The sequence below is a fragment of the Dendropsophus ebraccatus genome, chromosome 4 (assembly GCF_027789765.1).
Source record: "Dendropsophus ebraccatus isolate aDenEbr1 chromosome 4, aDenEbr1.pat, whole genome shotgun sequence".
Taxonomy (NCBI): Eukaryota; Metazoa; Chordata; class Amphibia; order Anura; family Hylidae; genus Dendropsophus; species Dendropsophus ebraccatus.
In genome coordinates, this window is record NC_091457.1 from 171,189,111 (window position 1) to 171,214,247 (window position 25,137).

Consider the following 25,137-nt stretch of genomic DNA (forward strand, 5'->3'; position numbering starts at 1 on the left):
TGGACAGTAGAAGATTGGAAAAAACGTTGCCTGGTCTGATGAGTCTCGATTTCTGCTGCGACATTCGGATGGTAGGGTCAGAATTTGGCGTCAACAACATGAAAGCATGGATCCATCCTGCCTTGTATCAACGGTTCAGGCTGGTGGTGGTGGTGTCATGGTGTGGGGAATATTTTCTTGGCACTCTTTGGGCCCCTTGGTACCAATTGAGCATGGTTGCAACGCCACAGCCTACCTGAGTATTGTTGCTGACCATGTCCATCCCTTTATGACCACAATGGACCCAACATCTGATGGCGACTTTCAGCAGGATAATGCGCCATGTCATAAAGCTAGAATCATCTCAGACTGGTTTCTTGAACATGACAATGAGGTCACTGTACTCCAATGGCCTCCACAGTCACCAGATCTCAATCCAATAGAGCATCTTTGGGATGTGGTGGAACGGGAGATTGGCATCATGGATGTGCAGCCGACAAATCTGCGGCAACTGTGTGATGTCATCATGTCACTATGGACCAAAACCTCTGAGGAAGCTTCCAGCACCTTGTTGTATCTATGCCACCAAGAATTGAGGCAGTTCTGAGGGCAAAAGGGGGTCCAACCCGTTACTAGCATGGTGTACCTAATAAAGTGGCCGCTGAGTGTATATGTGATATATATAAATAAATAAAAAACACACCCCTCCTAGACGTGATAGATATATATATTACGTCTAGGAGGGGGGGGGGGGGGGTGTTTTTATATATACACACACACACACACACATATATATATACACATATATATATATACACATACATTATATATATATATATATATATATATATATATATATATATATATATATATATTTATTTATTTATTATATATGCCTAGCCTTGGTAACCCTTGTCTTATGTCGTTATACTCGCCACAGAGTTAGACTGTGACTCACAGGGGCCACCCTGGTGTTTCCCTATTTAGGTCCCAAAGCTGGTAACAGAGTGAGGACCTGAGGGACTACGTATCAGGGTGGTTTGGTGCTCTCCCCACTAGGAGGCGCCCCTTGGCAATGGGATTCCTTCTCTGGAGAGAGGGAGATCTGGATATTCCTGTGTTCTGAGACTCGTAACTGAGGCTCCACGGACCCTTCTCTGCATATGCATATATATATATATATATATATATATATATATATATATATATATATATATATATATATATATATATATATATATATATATATATATATATATATATATATACACATACATACATATACACACACACACACACACATATATATACACACACCTCCTAGATCGATCTATCTATATCTTGCCACAGCTGGCACTGATGAGCCATCCTGGATGAGCTGCACTACCTGAGCCACCTGTGTGGGTTGTAGAGTCCATCTCATGCTACCACAAGTGTGAAAGCACCAGCAACATTCAAACGTAACCAAACCATCAGACAGAAAGCCTAGGTAGTGAGAAGTGGTGTGCGCTCCCCACCTGCAGGGCCCTCCGTTATTGAGGGGGTCTCACTGACTGCAGGTGACTGAGTGTCAGTCAGTGCTGCTTCCTGAGTGGAGAGTCTGATGGCACAGAAGTCTCAGTTACTTTGAGTTATATTGTGCTGTTTACATGTTCCCTCTATTTTCTTTCACTCGGCTTGGAGAAGAGGTGGGCGGCAGCCTACCCAGGATGACAGGGTAGGTGGACTTCCTTACGGATGGCATTCACCGAGCCTCCTCATGTATGTGGGCCATTGGGTGAGATTCCTTCATGGACAGCACCCATCGGTCTCTCAATTTTGTGGGTCTGTCTGGGTGGGAGACATTCTGACAGTCACCGCTCGTCCTCTCACACACTATCTGTCAGCGGAGGACGAGATCAGGACTGCAGGGGTGTCCAATTACTTTCAGGTAGATGGTGTATACATATATATGTGTGTGTATATATCCCCCTGGATACATGACGTGATAACACTTACAGGAGCTGGACGCACAGTGGGCTCGGGCCGGCGGCCGTCCAATACACTTCCAGATTTTCTTTCCTCCTCTTGTTCGTCTGACTGACAGCAGAATCCTGGAAGAGAAGCAGCAGGTGACACACAGCCAGACCCGCTCCCAAAGTGTACACACACACACAAACAGCCAGACCCGCTCCCCATGTGTACACACACACACACACACACACAGCCAGACCCGCTCCCCATGTGTACACACACACACAAACAGCCAGACCCGCTCCCCATGTGTACACACACACACACACAGCCAGACCCGCTCCCCATGTGTACACACACACACACACAGCCAGACCCGCTCCCCATGTGTACACACACACAAACAGCCAGACCCGCTCCCCATGTGTACACACACACACAGCCAGACCCGCTCCCCATGTGTACACACACACACACAGCCAGACCCGCTCCCCATGTGTACACACACACACACACAGCCAGACCCGCTCCCCATGTGTACACACACACACACACACAGCCAGACCCGCTCCCCATGTGTACACACACACACACAGCCAGACCCGCTCCCCATGTGTATACACACACAGAGCCAGACCCGTTCCCCATGTGTACACACACACACAGAGCCAGACCCGTTCCCCATGTGTACACACACAGAGCCAGACCTGCTGCCCATGTGTACACACAGAGCCAGACCTGCTCCCCATGTGTACACACAGAGCCAGACCTGCTCCCCATGTGTACACACAGAGCCAGACCTGCTCCCCATGTGTACACACAGAGCCAGACCCGCTCCCCATGTGTACACACAGAGCCAGACCCGCTCCCCATGTACACACACACAGAGCCAGACCTGCTCCCCATGTGTACACACAGAGCCAGACCTGCTCCCCATGTGCACACACAGAGCCAGACCTGCTCCCCATGTGTACACACAGAGCCAGACCTGCTCCCCACGTGTACACACAGAGCCAGACCTGCTCCCCATGTGTACACACAGAGCCAGACCCGCTCCCCATGTGTACACACAGAGCCAGACCTGCTCCCCATGTGTACACACAGAGCCAGACCTGCTCCCCACGTGTACACACAGAGCCAGACCTGCTCCCCATGTGTACACACAGAGCCAGACCTGCTCCCCATGTGTACACACAGAGCCAGACCTGCTCCCCATGTGTACACACAGAGCCAGACCCGCTCCCCATGTACACACACACAGAGCCAGACCCGCTCCCCATGTACACACACACAGAGCCAGACCCGTTCCCCATGTATACACACACGCAGCCAGACCTGCTCCCCGTGTACTCACACACACGCTCACCTGCACAGTGCGCACCACGCGGCCCCCGAGCTCACCTGTACACCTCCACAGGAAAGCAGCTGAGACACGTCACCATCAATGAGGGAGAAGAAGCCAACTGGACCCCCATCTACATGATTAGCGTCCCGAGCCTGAAGGAGGAATCCCATAAACCGAGAGCCTGACAGAGTGACTGCAGGGGGAGAGACACAGGATGAGTCCACCATTACACCACCACCACCACCAGCGCAGCGTCCGCCATTGCACTACCACCGCAGCTTCCGCCATTGCACTACCACCTCCACCACCATGTCCACCATTACACCACCACCTCCAGCGCAGCGTCTGCCACTGCACTACCACCGCAGCGTCCGCCATTGCACTACCACCTCCACCATTACTACAGCGTCCACCATTACACTACCACCTCCACTACTACTACAGCGCCCACCATTACACTACCACCTCCACTACTACTACTACTACTACAGCGCCCACCATTACACTACCACCTCCACTACTACTACAGCGCCCACCATTACACTACCACCTCCACTACTACTACTACAGCGTCCACCATTACACTACCACCTCCACTACTACTACTACTACTACTACAGCGTCCACCATTACACTACCACCTCCACTACTACTACAGCGTCCACCATTACACTACCACCTCCACTACTACTACTACTACTACAGCATCCACCATTACACTACCACCTCCACTACTACTACAGCGCCCACCATTACACTACCACCTCCACTACAGCGTCCAACATTACACTACCACCTCCACTACTACTACTACTACTACAGCATCCACCATTACACTACCACCTCCACTACTACTACAGCGTCCACCATTACACTACCACCTCCACTACTACTACTACTACTACTACAGCGTCCACCATTACACTACCACCTCCACTACTACTACTACTACTACAGCGTCCACCATTACACTACCACCTCCACTACTACTACAGCGTCCACCATTACACTACCACCTCCACTACTACTACAGCATCCACCATTACACTACCACCTCCACTACTACTACAGCGTCCACCATTACACTACCACCTCCACTACTACTACTACAGCGTCCACCATTACACTACCACCTCCACTACTACTACTACTACTACTACTACAGCGTCCACCATTACACTACCACCTCCACTACTACAGCGTCCACCATTACACTACCACCTCCACTACTACTACAGCATCCACCATTACACTACCACCTCCACCACTACAGTGCCCACCATTACACTACCACCACTACTACAGCATCCACCATTACACTACCACCTCCACCACTATTACAGCATCCACCATTACACTACCACCTCCACTACTACAGCAGCCACCATCACACTACTACAGCGCCCACCATTACACTACCACCTCCATCACTTCTACTACAGCGCCCACCATTACACTACCACCTCCACTACTACAGCGCCCACCATTACACTACCACCTCCACTACTACTACAGCACCCACCATTACACTACCACCTCCACTACTACAGAGCCCACCATTACACTACCACCACTACTACTACAGCATCCACCATTACACTACCACCTCCACCACTACAGTGCCCACCATTACACTACCACCACTACTACAGCGCCCACCATTACACTACCACCTCCATCACTTCTACTACAGCGCCCACCATTACACTACCACCTCCACCATTACACTACCACCTCCACCACTACTACAGCGACCACCATTACACTACCACCTCCACTACTACAGCAGCCAACATCACACTACTACAGCGCCCACCATTACACTACCACCTCCACTACTACAGCGCCCACCATTACACTACCACCTCCACTACTACTACAGCGCCCACCATTACACTACCACCTCCACTACTACAGAGCCCACCATTACACTACCACCTCCACTACTACAGCATCCACCATTACACTACCACCTCCACCACTACAGTGCCCACCATTACACTACCACCACTACTACAGCATCCACCATTACACTACCACCTCCACCACTATTACAGCATCCACCATTACACTACCACCTCCACTACTACAGCAGCCACCATCACACTACTACAGCGCCCACCATTACACTACCACCTCCATCACTTCTACTACAGCGCCCACCATTACACTACCACCTCCACTACTACAGCGCCCACCATTACACTACCACCTCCACTACTACTACAGCACCCACCATTACACTACCACCTCCACTACTACTACAGCATCCACCATTACACTACCAGCTCCACTACTACAGAGCCCACCATTACACTACCACCACTACTACTACAGCATCCACCATTACACTACCACCTCCACTACTACTACAGCGCCCACCATTACACTACCACCTCCATCACTTCTACTACAGCGCCCACCATTACACTACCACCTCCACTACTACAGCGCCCACCATTACACTACCACCTCCACTACTACTACAGCACCCACCATTACACTACCACCTCCACTACTACTACAGCATCCACCATTACACTACCACCTCCACTACTACAGAGCCCACCATTACACTACCACCACTACTACTACAGCATCCACCATTACACTACCACCTCCACCACTACAGTGCCCACCATTACACTACCACCACTACTACAGCGCCCACCATTACACTACCACCTCCATCACTTCTACTACAGCGCCCACCATTACACTACCACCTCCATCACTTCTACTACAGCGCCCACCATTACACTACCACCTCCACTACTACAGCATCCACCATTACACTACCACCTCCATCACTTCTACTACAGCGCCCACCATTACACTACCACCTCCACTACTACAGCATCCACCATTACACTACCACCTCCACCACTACTACAGCGACCACCATTACACTACCACCTCCACTACTACTACAGCGCCCACCATTACACTACCACCTCCACTACTACAGTGCCCACCATTACACTACCACCTCCACCACTACTACAGCGACCACCATTACACTACCACCTCCACTACTACAGCAGCCACCATCACACTACTACAGCGCCCACCATTACACTACCACCTCCATCACTTCTACTACAGCGCCCACCATTACACTACCACCTCCACTACTACAGTGCCCACCATTACACTTCCACCTCCACTACTACAGCACCCACCATTACACTACCACCTCCACCACTACGTCCACCATTACACTACCACCTCCACCACTATTACAGCATCCACCATTACACTACCACCTCCTCCACTACTACAGTGCCCACCATTACACTACCACCTCCACTACTACTACAGCGCCCACCATAACACTACCACCTCCACTACTACAGCGTCCACCTCCACTACTACTACAGCGCCCACCATTACACTACCACCTCCACTACTACAGCGTCCACCATTACACTACCACCTCCTCCACTACTACTACAGCGCCCACCATTACACTACCACTACGTCCACCATTACACTACCACCTCCACCACTATTACAGCATCCACCATTACACTACTACCTCCACTACCACTACAGTGCCCACCATTACACTACCACCTCCACCACTACTACAGCAGCCACCATCACACTACTACAGCGCCCACCATTACACTACCACCTCCACTACTACTACTACAGTGCCCACCATTACACTACCACCTCCACCACCACCTCCCCTACTACTACTACTACAGCGTCCACCATTACACTACCACCTCCACTACTACTACAGCGCCCACCATTACACTACCACCTCCACTACTACTACAGCGCCCACCATTACACCACCACCTCCACTACTACTACAGCGCCCACCATTACACCACCACCTCCACTACTAATACAGCGCCCACCATTACACTACAACCTCCACCACTACTACAGCAGCCACCATCTCACCACTACCACCTCCACTACTACTACTACAGCGCCCACCATTACACTACCACCTCCACTACTACTACAGCGCCCACCATTACACTACCACCTCCACTACTACTACAGCGCCCACCATTACACTACAACCTCCACCACTACAGCGCCCACCATTACACTACCACCTCCACTACTACTACAGCGCCCACCATTACACTACAACCTCCACTACTACTACTACAGCGCCCACCATTACACTACCACCTCCACTACTACTACAGCGCCCACCATTACACTACCACCTCCACTACTACTACAGCGCCCACCATTACACTACCACCTCCACTACTACTACAGCGCCCACCATTACACTACAACCTCCACCACTACAGCGCCCACCATTACACTACCACCTCCACTACTACTACTACAGCGCCCACCATTACACTACAACCTCCACTACTACTACTACAGCGCCCACCATTACACTACCACCTCCACTACTACAGTGCCCACCATTACACTACCACCTCCACTACTACTACAGCGCCCACCATTACACTACAACCTCCACCACTACTACAGCAGCCACCATCTCACCACTACTACAGCGCCCACCATTACACTACCACCTCCACTACTACAGCGCCCACCATTACACTACCACCTCCACTACTACTACAGCGCCCACCATTACACTACCACCTCCACTACTACTACAGCGCCCACCATTACACTACAACCTCCACTACTACTACAGCGCCCACCATTACACTACAACCTCCACTACTACTACTACAGCGCCCACCATTACACTACCACCTCCACTACTACAGCGCCCACCATTACACTACCACCTCCACTACTACTACAGCGCCCACCATTACACCACCACCTCCACCATTATAGCGTCCACTATTACACTACTACAGCGCCCACCATAACACTACCACCTCCACTACTACTACAGCGCCCACCATTACACTACAACCTCCACCACTACAGCGCCCACCATTACAATACCACCTCCACTACTACTACAGCGCCCACCATTACACTACAACCTCCACTACTACTACTACAGCGCCCACCATTACACTACAACCTCCACTACTACTACTACAGCGTCCACCATTACACTACCACCTCCATCACTACAGCGCCCACCATTACACTACCACCTCCACTACTACTACAGCGCCCACCATTACACTACCACCTCCACTACTACTACAGCGCCCACCATTACACTACCACTACAACGTCCACCATTACACTACCACCTCCACTACTACTACAGCGCCCACCATTGCACTACCACCTCCACCATTACAGCGCCCACCATTACACTACCACCTCCACTACTACTACAGCATCCACCATTACACTACCACCTCCACTACTACTACTACAGCGTCCACCATTACACTACCACCTCCACTACTACTACAGTGCCCACCATTACACTACCACCTCCACTACTACTACAGCGCCCACCATTACACTACCACCTCCACTACTACTACAGCGCCCACCATTACACTACCACCTCCACCACTACAGTGCCCACCATTACACTACCACCACTACTACAGCATCCACCATTACACTACCACCTCCACCACTATTACAGCGCCCACCATTACACTACCACCTCCACCACTACTACAGCATCCACCATTACACTACCACCTCCACCACTATTACAGCGCCCACCATTACACTACCACCTCCACTACTACTACAGCGCCCACCATTACACTACCACCTCCACTACTACTACAGCATCCACCATCACACTACTACAGCGCCCACCATTACACTACCACCTCCATCACTTCTACTACAGCGCCCACCATTACACTACCACCTCCATCACTTCTACTACAGCGCCCACCATTACACTACCACCTCCACTACTACAGTGCCCACCATTACACTACCACCTCCACTACTACAGCATCCACCATTACACTACCACCTCCACCACTACTACAGCGACCACCATTACACTACCACCTCCACTACTACTACAGCGCCCACCATTACACTACCACCTCCACTACTACAGTGCCCACCATTACACTACCACCTCCACTACTACAGCATCCACCATTACACTACCACCTCCACCACTACTACAGCGACCACCATTACACTACCACCTCCACTACTACAGCAGCCACCATCACACTACTACAGCGCCCACCATTACACTACCACCTCCACCACTACGTCCACCACTACGTCCACCATTACACTACCACCTCCACCACTATTACAGCATCCACCATTACACTACTACCTCCACTACCACTACAGTGCCCACCATTACACTACCACCTCCACCACTACTACAGCAGCCACCATCACACCACTACAGCGCCCTCCATTACACTACCACCTCCACTACTACTACTACTACAGTGCCCACCATTACACTACCACCTCCACTACTACTACTACAGCGCCCACCATTACACTACCACCTCCACCACCACCTCCACTACTACTACTACAGTGCCCACCATTACACTACCACCTCCACTACTACTACTACTACAGCGCCCACCATTACACTACCACCTCCACTACTACTACTACAGCGCCCACCATTACACTACCACCTCCACCACCACCTCCACTACTACTACTACAGTGCCCACCATTACACTACCACCTCCACTACTACTACAGCGCCCACCATTACACTACCACCTCCACTACTACAGCGTCCACCATTACACTACCACCTCCTCCACTACTACTACAGCGCCCACCATTACACTACCACCTCCACCACTACTACAGCAGCCACCATCACACTACTACAGCGCCCACCATTACACTACCACCTCCACTACTACTACTACTACTACTACAGTGCCCACCATTACACTACCACCTCCACTACTACTACTACTACTACAGTGCCCACCATTACACTACCACCTCCACTACTACTACTACAGTGCCCACCATTACACTACCACCTCCACTACTACTACTACAGTGCCCACCATTACACTACAACCTCCACTACTACTACTACAGCGCCCACCATTACACTACAACCTCCACTACTACTACTACAGCGCCCACCATTACACTACCACCTCCACTACTACTACAGCGCCCACCATTACACTACCACCTCCACTACTACTACAGCGCCCACCATTACACTACAACCTCCACCACTACTACAGCAGCCACCATCTCACCACTACTACAGCGCCCACCATTACACTACCACCTCCACTACTACTACTACAGCGCCCACCATTACACTACCACCTCCACTACTACTACAGCGCCCACCATTACACTACAACCTCCACTACTACTACAGCGCCCACCATTACACTACAACCTCCACTACTACTACAGCGCCCACCATTACACTACCACCTCCACTACTACTACAGCGCCCACCATTACACTACAACCTCCACTACTACTACTACAGCGCCCACCATTACACTACCACCTCCACTACTACTACAGCGCCCACCATTACACTACAACCTCCACCACTACAGCGCCCACCATTACACTACCACCTCCACTACTACTACTACTACAGCGTCCACCATTACACTACCACCTCCACTACTACAGCGTCCACCATTACACTACCACCTCCACTACTACTACAGCATCCACCATTACACTACCACCTCCACTACTACTACTACAGCATCCACCATTACACTACCACCTCCACTACTACTACTACAGCGTCCACCATTACACTACCACCTCCACTACTACTACAGCATCCACCATTACACTACCACCTCCACTACTACTACAGCGCCCACCATTACACTACCACCTCCACTACTACTACAGCGCCCACCATTACACTACCACTACAACGTCCACCATTACACTACCACCTCCACTACTACTACAGCGCCCACCATTGCACTACCACCTCCACTACTACTACAGCGCCCACCATTACACTACCACCTCCACCATTACAGCGCCCACCATTACACTACCACCTCCACTACTACTACAGCATCCACCATTACACTACAACCTCCACTACTACTACTACAGCATCCACCATTACACTACCACCTCCACTACTACTACAGCGTCCACCATTACACTACCACCTCCACTACTACTACAGCGCCCACCATTACACTACCACCTCCACTACTACTACAGCGCCCACCATTACACTACCACCTCCACTACTACTACAGCGCCCACCATTACACTACCACCTCCACTACTACTACAGCGCCCACCATTACACTACCACTACAACGTCCACCATTACACTACCACCTCCACTACTACTACAGCGCCCACCATTGCACTACCACCTCCACTACTACTACAGCGCCCACCATTACACTACCACCTCCACCATTACAGCGCCCACCATTACACTACCACCTCCACTACTACTACAGCATCCACCATTACACTACAACCTCCACTACTACTACTACAGCATCCACCATTACACTACCACCTCCACTACTACTACAGCGTCCACCATTACACTACCACCTCCACTACTACTACAGCGCCCACCATTACACTACCACCTCCACTACTACTACAGCGCCCACCATTACACTACCACCTCCACTACTACTACAGCGCCCACCATTACACTACCACCTCCACCACTACAGTGCCCACCATTACACTACCACCTCAACTACTACTACAGCATCCACCATTACACTACCACCTCCATCACCATTACAGCATCCACCATTACACTACCACCTCCACCATTACACTACCACCTCCACTACTACTACAGCGCCCACCATTACACTACCACCTCCACTACTATTACAGCGCCCACCATTACACTACCACCTCCACTACTACAGCAGCCACCATCACACTACTACAGTGCCCACCATTACACTACCACCTCCACTGCTACAGTGCCCACCATTACACTACCACCTCCACCACTATTACAGCATCCACCATTACACTACCACCTCCTCCACTACTACAGTGCCCACCATTACACTACCACCTCCACTACTACTACAGCGCCCACCATTACACTACCACCTCCACTACTACAGCGTCCACCATTACACTACCACCTCCACTACTACTACAGCGTCCACCATTACACTACCACCTCCACTACTACTACAGCGCCCACCATAACACTACCACCTCCACTACTACAGCGTCCACCATTACACTACCACCTCCACTACTACTACAGCGCCCACCATTACACTACCACCTCCACTACTACTACAGCATCCACCATTACACTACCACCTCCACTACTACTACAGCGCCCACCATTACACTACCACCTCCATCACTTCTACTACAGTGCCCACCATTACACTACCACCTCCACTACTACAGCGTCCACCATTACACTACCACCTCCACTACTACTACAGCGCCCACCATTACACTACCACCTCCACTACTACTACAGCGTCCACCATTACACTACCACCTCCACTACTACTACAGCGCCCACCATTACACTACCACCTCCATCACTTCTACTACAGCGCCCACCATTACACTACCACCTCCACTACTACAGCGTCCACCATTACACTTCCACCTCCACTACTACTACAGCATCCACCATTACACTACCACCTCCACTACTACTACAGCGTCCACCATTACACTACCACCTCCACTACTACAGCGTCCACCATTACACTACCACCTCCACTACTACTACAGCGCCCACCATTACACTACCACCTCCTCCACTACCACTACGTCCACCATTACACTACCACCTCCACCACTATTACAGCATCCACCATTACACTACCACCTCCACCATTACACTACCACCTCCACTACTACTACTACTACTACTACAGCGTCCACCATTACACTACCACCTCCACTACTACAGTGCCCACCATTACACTACCACCTCCACTACCACTACAGTGCCCACCATTACACTACCACCTCCACTACTACTACAGCACCGACCATTACACTACCACCTCCACCACTATTACAGCATCCACCATTACACTACCACCTCCACTACCACTACAGTGCCCACCATTACACTACCACCTCCACTACTACTACAGCACCGACCATTACACTACCACCTCCTCCACTACTACAGCGCCCACCATTACACTACAACCTCCACTACCACTACAGTGCCCACCATTACACTACCACCTCCACCACTACTACAGCAGCCACCATCACACTACTACAGCGCCCACCATTACACTACCACCTCCACCACTACAGCGCCCACCATTACACTACCACCTCCACTACTACTACTACAGCGCCCACCATTACACTACCACCTCCACTACTACTACAGCAGCCACCATTACACTACCACTACAACGTCCACCATTACACTACCACCTCCACTACTACAGCGCCCACCATTACACTACAACCTCCACTACTACTACAGCAGCCACCATTACACTACCACTACAACGTCCACCATTACACTACCACCTCCACTACTACTAGAGCGCCAACCATTACACTACCACCTCCACTACTACTACTAGAGCGCCCACCATTACACTACCACCTCCACTACTACTACTAGAGCGCCCACCATTACACTACCACCTCCACTACTACTACTACTACAGTGCCCACCATTACACTACCACCTCCAACACTACTACAGCGCCCACCATTACACTACCACCTCCACTACTACTACAGCGCCCACCATTGCACTACCACCTCCACTACTACTACTACTACTACAGCGTCCACCATTACACTACCACCTCCACTACTACTACAGCGCCCACCATTGCACTACCACCTCCACTACTACTACTACAGCGCCCACCATTACACTACCACCTCCACTACTACTACAGCGCCCACCATTACACTACCACCTCCACTACTACAGCGCCCACCATTACACTACAACCTCCACTACTACTACAGCAGCCACCATTACACTACCACTACAACGTCCACCATTACACTACCACCTCCACTACTACTAGAGCGCCAACCATTACACTACCACCTCCACTACTACTACTAGAGCGCCCACCATTACACTACCACCTCCACTACTACTACTAGAGCGCCCACCATTACACTACCACCTCCACTACTACTACTACTACAGTGCCCACCATTACACTACCACCTCCAACACTACTACAGCGCCCACCATTACACTACCACCTCCACTACTACTACAGCGCCCACCATTGCACTACCACCTCCACTACTACTACTACTACTACTACTACAGCGTCCACCATTACACTACCACCTCCACTACTACTACAGCGCCCACCATTGCACTACCACCTCCACTACTACTACTACAGCGCCCACCATTACACTACCACCTCCACTACTACTACAGCGCCCACCATTACACTACCACCTCCACTACTACAGCGCCCACCATTACACTACCACCTCCACTACTACTACAGTGCCCACCATTACACTACCACCTTCACTACTACTACAGCGCCCACCATTACACTACCACCTCCACTACTACTACTACTAGAGCGCCCACCATTACACTACCACCTCCACTAGTACTACAGTGCCCACCATTACACTACCACCTCCACTACTACTACAGCGCCCACCATTACACTACCACCTCCTCCACTACTACTACAGCGCCCACCATTACACTACCACCTCCACTACTACTACTACTACTACTACTACTACTACAGCGTCCACCATTGCACTACCACCTCCACTACTACTACAGCGCCCACCATTGCACTACCACCTCCACTACTACAGCGCCCACCATTACACTACCACCTCCACTACTACAGCGCCCACCATTACACTACCACCTCCACTACTACTACAGTGCCCACCATTACACTACCCACCTCCACTACTACTACAGCGTCCACCATTACACTACCACCTCCACTACTACTACAGTGCCCACCATTACACTACCCACCTCCACTACTACTACAGCGCCCACCATTACACTACCACCTCCACTACTACTACAGTGCCCACCATTACACTACCACCTCCACCATTACACTACCACCTCCACTACTACAGCGCCCACCATTACACTACCACCTCCACTACTACTACAGTGCCCACCATTACACTACCACCTCCACTACTACTACAGCGCCCACCATTACACTACCACCACTACTACTACAGCGCCCACCATTACACTACCACCACTACTACTACAGCGCCCACCATTACACTACCACCACTACTACTACAGCGTCCACCATTACACTACCACCTCCACTACTACTACAGCGTCCACCATTACACTACCACCTCCACCACTACAGCGCCCACCATTACACTACCACCTCCACTACTACTACAGCGCCCACCATTACACTACCACCTCCACCATTACACTACCACCTCCGCTACCACTACAGCGCCCACCATTACACCACCACCTCCACCATTATAGCGTCCACTATTACACTACTACAGCGTCCACCATTACACTACTACCTCCACTACTACTACTAGAGCGCCCACCATTACACTACCACCACTACTACTACAGTGCCCACCATTACACTACCACCTCCACTAATACTACAGCACCGACCATTACACTACCACCTCCACCATTACACTACCACCTCCGCTACCACTACAGCGCCCACCATTACACCACCACCTCCACCATTATAGCGTCCACTATTACACTACTACAGCGTCCACCATTACACTACTACCTCCACTACTACTACTAGAGCGCCCACCATTACACTACCACCTCCACTACTACAGCGTCCACCATTACACTACCACCTCCGCTACCACTACAGCGCCCACCATTACACCACCACCTCCACCATTATAGCGTCCACTATTACACTACTACAGCGCCCACCATTACACTACCACCTCCGCTACCACTACAGCACCGACCATTACACTACCACCTCCACCACCACCTCCACTACTACTACTACAGTGCCCACCATTACACTACCACCTCCACTACTACTACTACTACAGTGCCCACCATTACACTACCACCTCCACTACTACTACTACAGCGCCCACCATTACACTACCACCTCCACCACCACCTCCACTACTACTACTACAGTGCCCACCATTACACTACCACCTCCACTACTACTACAGCGCCCACCATTACACTACCACCTCCACTACTACAGCGTCCACCATTACACTACCACCTCCTCCACTACTACTACAGCGCCCACCATTACACTACCACCTCCACCACTACTACAGCAGCCACCATCACACTACTACAGCGCCCACCATTACACTACCACCTCCACTACTACTACTACTACTACTACAGTGCCCACCATTACACTACCACCTCCACTACTACTACTACTACAGTGCCCAGCATTACACTACCACCTCCACTACTACTACTACAGTGCCCACCATTACACTACCACCTCCACTACTACTACTACAGTGCCCACCATTACACTACAACCTCCACTACTACTACTACAGCGCCCACCATTACACTACCACCTCCACTACTACTACAGCGCCCACCATTACACTACCACCTCCACTACTACTACAGCGCCCACCATTACACTACCACCTCCACTACTACTACAGCGCCCACCATTACACTACCACCTCCACTACTACTACAGCGCCCACCATTACACTACCACCTCCACTACTACTACAGCGCCCACCATTACACTACAACCTCCACCACTACTACAGTAGCCACCATCTCACCACTACTACAGCGCCCACCATTACACTACCACCTCCACTACTACTACTACAGCGCCCACCATTACACTACCACCTCCACTACTACTACAGCGCCCACCATTACACTACAACCTCCACCACTACAGCGTCCACCATTACACTACCACCTCCATCACTTCTACTACAGCGTCCACCATTACACTACCACCTCCACTACTACAGCGTCCACCATTACACTACCACCTCCACTACTACTACAGCATCCACCATTACACTACCACCTCCACTACTACAGTGCCCACCATTACACTACCACCTCCACTACTACTACTACAGCGTCCACCATTACACTACCACCTCCACTACTACTACTACAGCGTCCACCATTACACTACCACCTCCACTACTACTACAGCATCCACCATTACACTACCACCTCCACTACTACTACAGCGCCCACCATTACACTACCACCTCCACTACTACTACAGCGCCCACCATTACACTACCACTACAACGTCCACCATTACACTACCACCTCCACTACTACTACAGCGCCCACCATTGCACTACCACCTCCACTACTACTACAGCGCCCACCATTACACTACCACCTCCACCATTACAGCGCCCACCATTACACTACCACCTCCACTACTACTACAGCATCCACCATTACACTACAACCTCCACTACTACTACTACAGCATCCACCATTACACTACCACCTCCACTACTACTACTACAGCGTCCACCATTACACTACCACCTCCACTACTACTACTACAGCGTCCACCATTACACTACCACCTCCACTACTACTACAGCATCCACCATTACACTACCACCTCCACTACTACTACAGCGCCCACCATTACACTACCACCTCCACTACTACTACAGCGCCCACCATTACACTACCACTACAACGTCCACCATTACACTACCACCTCCACTACTACTACAGCGCCCACCATTGCACTACCACCTCCACTACTACTACAGCGCCCACCATTACACTACCACCTCCACCATTACAGCGCCCACCATTACACTACCACCTCCACTACTACTACAGCATCCACCATTACACTACCACCTCCACTACTACTACTACAGCATCCACCATTACACTACCACCTCCACTACTACTACAGCGTCCACCATTACACTACCACCTCCACTACTACTACAGCGCCCACCATTACACTACCACCTCCACTACTACTACAGCGCCCACCATTACACTACCACCTCCACTACTACTACAGCGCCCACCATTACACTACCACTACAACGTCCACCATTGCACTACCACCTCCACTACTACTACAGCGCCCACCATTACACTACCACCTCCACCATTACAGCGCCCACCATTACACTACCACCTCCACTACTACTACAGCATCCACCATTACACTACAACCTCCACTACTACTACTACAGCATCCACCATTACACTACCACCTCCACTACTACTACAGCGTCCACCATTACACTACCACCTCCACTACTACTACAGCGCCCACCATTACACTACCACCTCCACTACTACTACAGCGCCCACCATTACACTACCACCTCCACTACTACTACAGCGCCCACCATTACACTACCACCTCCACCACTACAGTGCCCACCATTACACTACCACCTCAACTACTATTACAGCATCCACCATTACACTACCACCTCCACCATTACACTACCACCTCCACTACTACTACAGCGCCTACCATTACACTACCACCTCCACTACTATTACAGCGCCCACCATTACACTACCACCTCCACTACTACAGCAGCCACCATCACACTACTACAGTGCCCACCATTACACTACCACCTCCACTGCTACAGTGCCCACCATTACACTACCACCTCCACCACTATTACAGCATCCACCATTACACTACCACCTCCTCCACTACTACAGTGCCCACCATTACACTACCACCTCCACTACTACTACAGCGCCCACCATAACACTACCACCTCCACTACTACAGCGTCCACCATTACACTACCACCTCCACTACTACTACAGCGTCCACCATTACACTACCACCTCCACTACTACTACAGCGCCCACCATAACACTACCACCTCCACTACTACAGCGTCCACCATTACACTACCACCTCCACTACTACTACAGCGCCCACCATTACACTACCACCTCCACCATTACACTACCACCTCCACTACTACTACAGCGCCCACCATTACACTACCACCTCCATCACTTCTACTACAGTGCCCACCATTACACTACCACCTCCACTACTACAGCGTCCACCATTACACTACCACCTCCACTACTACTACAGCGCCCACCATTACACTACCACCTCCACTACTACAGCGTCCACCATTACACTACCACCTCCACTACTACTACAGCGCCCACCATTACACTACCACCTCCACTACTACTACAGCGTCCACCATTACACTACCACCTCCACTACTACTACAGCGCCCACCATTACACTACCACCTCCATCACTTCTACTACAGCGCCCACCATTACACTACCACCTCCACTACTACAGCGTCCACCATTACACTACCACCTCCACTACTACTACAGCATCCACCATTACACTACCACCTCCACTACTACTACAGCGTCCACCATTACACTACCACCTCCACTACTACAGCGTCCACCATTACACTACCACCTCCACTACTACTACAGCGCCCACCATTACACTACCACCTCCTCCACTACCACTACGTCCACCATTACACTACCACCTCCACCACTATTACAACATCCACCATTACACTACCACCTCCACTACCACTACAGTGCCCACCATTACACTACCACCTCCACTACTACTACAGCACCGACCATTACACTACCACCTCCTCCACTACTACAGCGCCCACCATTACACTACAACCTCCAATACCACTACAGTGCCCACCATTACACTACCACCTCCACCACTACTACAGCAGCCACCATCACACTACTACAGCGCCCACCATTACACTACCACCTCCACTACTACTACTACTACTACTACTACAGTGCCCACCATTACACTACCACCTCCACCACTACTACAGCAGCCACCATCACACCACTACAGCGCCCACCATTACACTACCACCTCCACTACTACTACTACAGCGCCCACCATTACACTACCACCTCCACTACTACTACAGCGCCCACCATTACACTACAACCTCCACTACTACTACAGCAGCCACCATTACACTACCACTACAACGTCCACCATTACACTACCACCTCCACTACTACTAGAGCGCCAACCATTACACTACCACCTCCACTACTACTACTAGAGCGCCCACCATTACACTACCACCTCCACTACTACTACTAGAGCGCCCACCATTACACTACCACCTCCACTACTACTACAGTGCCCACCATTACACTACCACCTCCACCATTACACTACCACCTCCACTACTACAGCGCCCACCATTACACTACCACCTCCACTACTACTACAGTGCCCACCATTACACTACCACCTCCACTACTACTACAGCGCCCACCATTACACTACCACCACTACTACTACAGCGCCCACCATTACACTACCACCACTACTACTACAGCGCCCACCATTACACTACCACCACTACTACTACAGCGTCCACCATTACACTACCACCTCCACTACTACTACAGCGTCCACCATTACACTACCACCTCCATCACTACAGCGCCCACCATTACACTACCACCTCCACTACTACTACAGCGCCCACCATTACACTACCACCTCCACCATTACACTACCACCTCCGCTACCACTACAGCGCCCACCATTACACCACCACCTCCACCATTATAGCGTCCACTATTACACTACTACAGCGTCCACCATTACACTACTACCTCCACTACTACTACTAGAGCGCCCACCATTACACTACCACCACTACTACTACAGTGCCCACCATTACACTACCACCTCCACTAATACTACAGCACCGACCATTACACTACCACCTCCACCATTACACTACCACCTCCGCTACCACTACAGCGCCCACCATTACACCACCACCTCCACCATTATAGCGTCCACTATTACACTACTACAGCGTCCACCATTACACTACTACCTCCACTACTACTACTAGAGCGCCCACCATTACACTACCACCTCCACTACTACAGCGTCCACCATTACACTACCACCTCCGCTACCACTACAGCGCCCACCATTACACCACCACCTCCACCATTATAGCGTCCACTATTACACTACTACAGCGCCCACCATTACACTACCACCTCCGCTACCACTACAGCACCGACCATTACACTACCACCTCCACCACCACCTCCACTACTACTACTACAGTGCCCACCATTACACTACCACCTCCACTACTACTACTACTACAGTGCCCACCATTACACTACCACCTCCACTACTACTACTACAGCGCCCACCATTACACTACCACCTCCACCACCACCTCCACTACTACTACTACAGTGCCCACCATTACACTACCACCTCCACTACTACTACAGCGCCCACCATTACACTACCACCTCCACTACTACAGCGTCCACCATTACACTACCACCTCCTCCACTACTACTACAGCGCCCACCATTACACTACCACCTCCACCACTACTACAGCAGCCACCATCACACTACTACAGCGCCCACCATTACACTACCACCTCCACTACTACTACTACTACTACTACTACTACAGTGCCCACCATTACACTACCACCTCCACTACTACTACTACTACTACAGTGCCCAGCATTACACTACCACCTCCACTACTACTACTACAGTGCCCACCATTACACTACCACCTCCACTACTACTACTACAGTGCCCACCATTACACTACAACCTCCACTACTACTACTACAGCGCCCACCATTACACTACCACCTCCACTACTACTACAGCGCCCACCATTACACTACCACCTCCACTACTACTACAGCGCCCACCATTACACTACCACCTCCACTACTACTACAGCGCCCACCATTACACTACCACCTCCACTACTACTACAGCGCCCACCATTACACTACCACCTCCACTACTACTACAGCGCCCACCATTACACTACAACCTCCACCACTACTACAGTAGCCACCATCTCACCACTACTACAGCGCCCACCATTACACTACCACCTCCACTACTACTACTACAGCGCCCACCATTACACTACCACCTCCACTACTACTACAGCGCCCACCATTACACTACAACCTCCACCACTACAGCGTCCACCATTACACTACCACCTCCATCACTTCTACTACAGCGTCCACCATTACACTACCACCTCCACTACTACAGCGTCCACCATTACACTACCACCTCCACTACTACTACAGCATCCACCATTACACTACCACCTCCACTACTACAGTGCCCACCATTACACTACCACCTCCACTACTACTACTACAGCGCCCACCATTACACTACCACCTCCACTACTACTACTACAGCGTCCACCATTACACTACCACCTCCACTACTACTACAGCATCCACCATTACACTACCACCTCCACTACTACTACAGCGCCCACCATTACACTACCACCTCCACTACTACTACAGCGCCCACCATTACACTACCACTACAACGTCCACCATTACACTACCACCTCCACTACTACTACAGCGCCCACCATTGCACTACCACCTCCACTACTACTACAGCGCCCACCATTACACTACCACCTCCACCATTACAGCGCCCACCATTACACTACCACCTCCACTACTACTACAGCATCCACCATTACACTACAACCTCCACTACTACTACTACAGCATCCACCATTACACTACCACCTCCACTACTACTACTACAGCGTCCACCATTACACTACCACCTCCACTACTACTACTACAGCGTCCACCATTACACTACCACCTCCACTACTACTACAGCATCCACCATTACACTACCACCTCCACTACTACTACAGCGCCCACCATTACACTACCACCTCCACTACTACTACAGCGCCCACCATTACACTACCACTACAACGTCCACCATTACACTACCACCTCCACTACTACTACAGCGCCCACCATTACACTACCACCTCCACTACTACTACAGCGCCCACCATTACACTACCACCTCCACCATTACAGCGCCCACCATTACACTACCACCTCCACTACTACTACAGCATCCACCATTACACTACAACCTCCACTACTACTACTACAGCATCCACCATTACACTACCACCTCCACTACTACTACAGCGTCCACCATTACACTACCACCTCCACTACTACTACAGCGCCCACCATTACACTACCACCTCCACTACTACTACAGCGCCCACCATTACACTACCACCTCCACTACTACTACAGCGCCCACCATTACACTACCACTACAACGTCCACCATTGCACTACCACCTCCACTACTACTACAGCGCCCACCATTACACTACCACCTCCACCATTACAGCGCCCACCATTACACTACCACCTCCACTACTACTACAGCATCCACCATTACACTACAACCTCCACTACTACTACTACAGCATCCACCATTACACTACCACCTCCACTACTACTACAGCGTCCACCATTACACTACCACCTCCACTACTACTACAGCGCCCACCATTACACTACCACCTCCACTACTACTACAGCGCCCACCATTACACTACCACCTCCACTACTACTACAGCGCCCACCATTACACTACCACCTCCACCACTACAGTGCCCACCATTACACTACCACCTCAACTACTACTACAGCATCCACCATTACACTACCACCTCCATCACTATTACAGCATCCACCATTACACTACCACCTCCACCATTACACTACCACCTCCACTACTACTACAGCGCCTACCATTACACTACCACCTCCACTACTATTACAGCGCCCACCATTACACTACCACCTCCACTACTACAGCAGCCACCATCACACTACTACAGTGCCCACCATTACACTACCACCTCCACTGCTACAGTGCCCACCATTACACTACCACCTCCACCACTATTACAGCATCCACCATTACACTACCACCTCCTCCACTACTACAGTGCCCACCATTACACTACCACCTCCACTACTACTACAGCGCCCACCATAACACTACCACCTCCACTACTACAGCGTCCACCATTACACTACCACCTCCACTACTACTACAGCGTCCACCATTACACTACCACCTCCACTACTACTACAGCGCCCACCATAACACTACCACCTCCACTACTACAGCGTCCACCATTACACTACCACCTCCACTACTACTACAGCGCCCACCATTACACTACCACCTCCACCATTACACTACCACCTCCACTACTACTACAGCGCCCACCATTACACTACCACCTCCATCACTTCTACTACAGTGCCCACCATTACACTACCACCTCCACTACTACAGCGTCCACCATTACACTACCACCTCCACTACTACTACAGCGCCCACCATTACACTACCACCTCCACTACTACAGCGTCCACCATTACACTACCACCTCCACTACTACTACAGCGCCCACCATTACACTACCACCTCCACTACTACTACAGCGTCCACCATTACACTACCACCTCCACTACTACTACAGCGCCCACCATTACACTACCACCTCCATCACTTCTACTACAGCGCCCACCATTACACTACCACCTCCACTACTACAGCGTCCACCATTACACTACCACCTCCACTACTACTACAGCATCCACCATTACACTACCACCTCCACTACTACTACAGCGTCCACCATTACACTACCACCTCCACTACTACAGCGTCCACCATTACACTACCACCTCCACTACTACTACAGCGCCCACCATTACACTACCACCTCCTCCACTACCACTACGTCCACCATTACACTACCACCTCCACCACTATTACAGCATCCACCATTACACTACCACCTCCACTACCACTACAGTGCCCACCATTACACTACCACCTCCACTACTACTACAGCACCGACCATTACACTACCACCTCCTCCACTACTACAGCGCCCACCATTACACTACAACCTCCAATACCACTACAGTGCCCACCATTACACTACCACCTCCACCACTACTACAGCAGCCACCATCACACTACTACAGCGCCCACCATTACACTACCACCTCCACTACTACTACTACTACTACTACTACTACAGTGCCCACCATTACACTACCACCTCCACCACT

At 50.9% G+C, this 25,137-nt stretch overlaps 1 protein-coding gene across 2 annotated transcripts in view; it reads right to left on the reverse strand.

Annotated features, from left to right (window-relative positions):
• The window catches only part of LOC138789136 (putative ferric-chelate reductase 1), a 567,372-nt gene that overhangs the window by 46,596 nt on the left and 495,639 nt on the right, over positions 1-25,137 (reverse strand). For both annotated transcript variants that reach the window (XM_069967740.1, XM_069967741.1), the window contains exons 3-4: positions 3,334-3,470; positions 1,978-2,072 (exon numbers count right to left, since the gene is read on the reverse strand). In XM_069967740.1, coding sequence (XP_069823841.1) covers positions 1,978-2,072; positions 3,334-3,470 — 232 coding nt within the window. The remainder of the gene's footprint in view (positions 1-1,977; positions 2,073-3,333; positions 3,471-25,137) is intronic.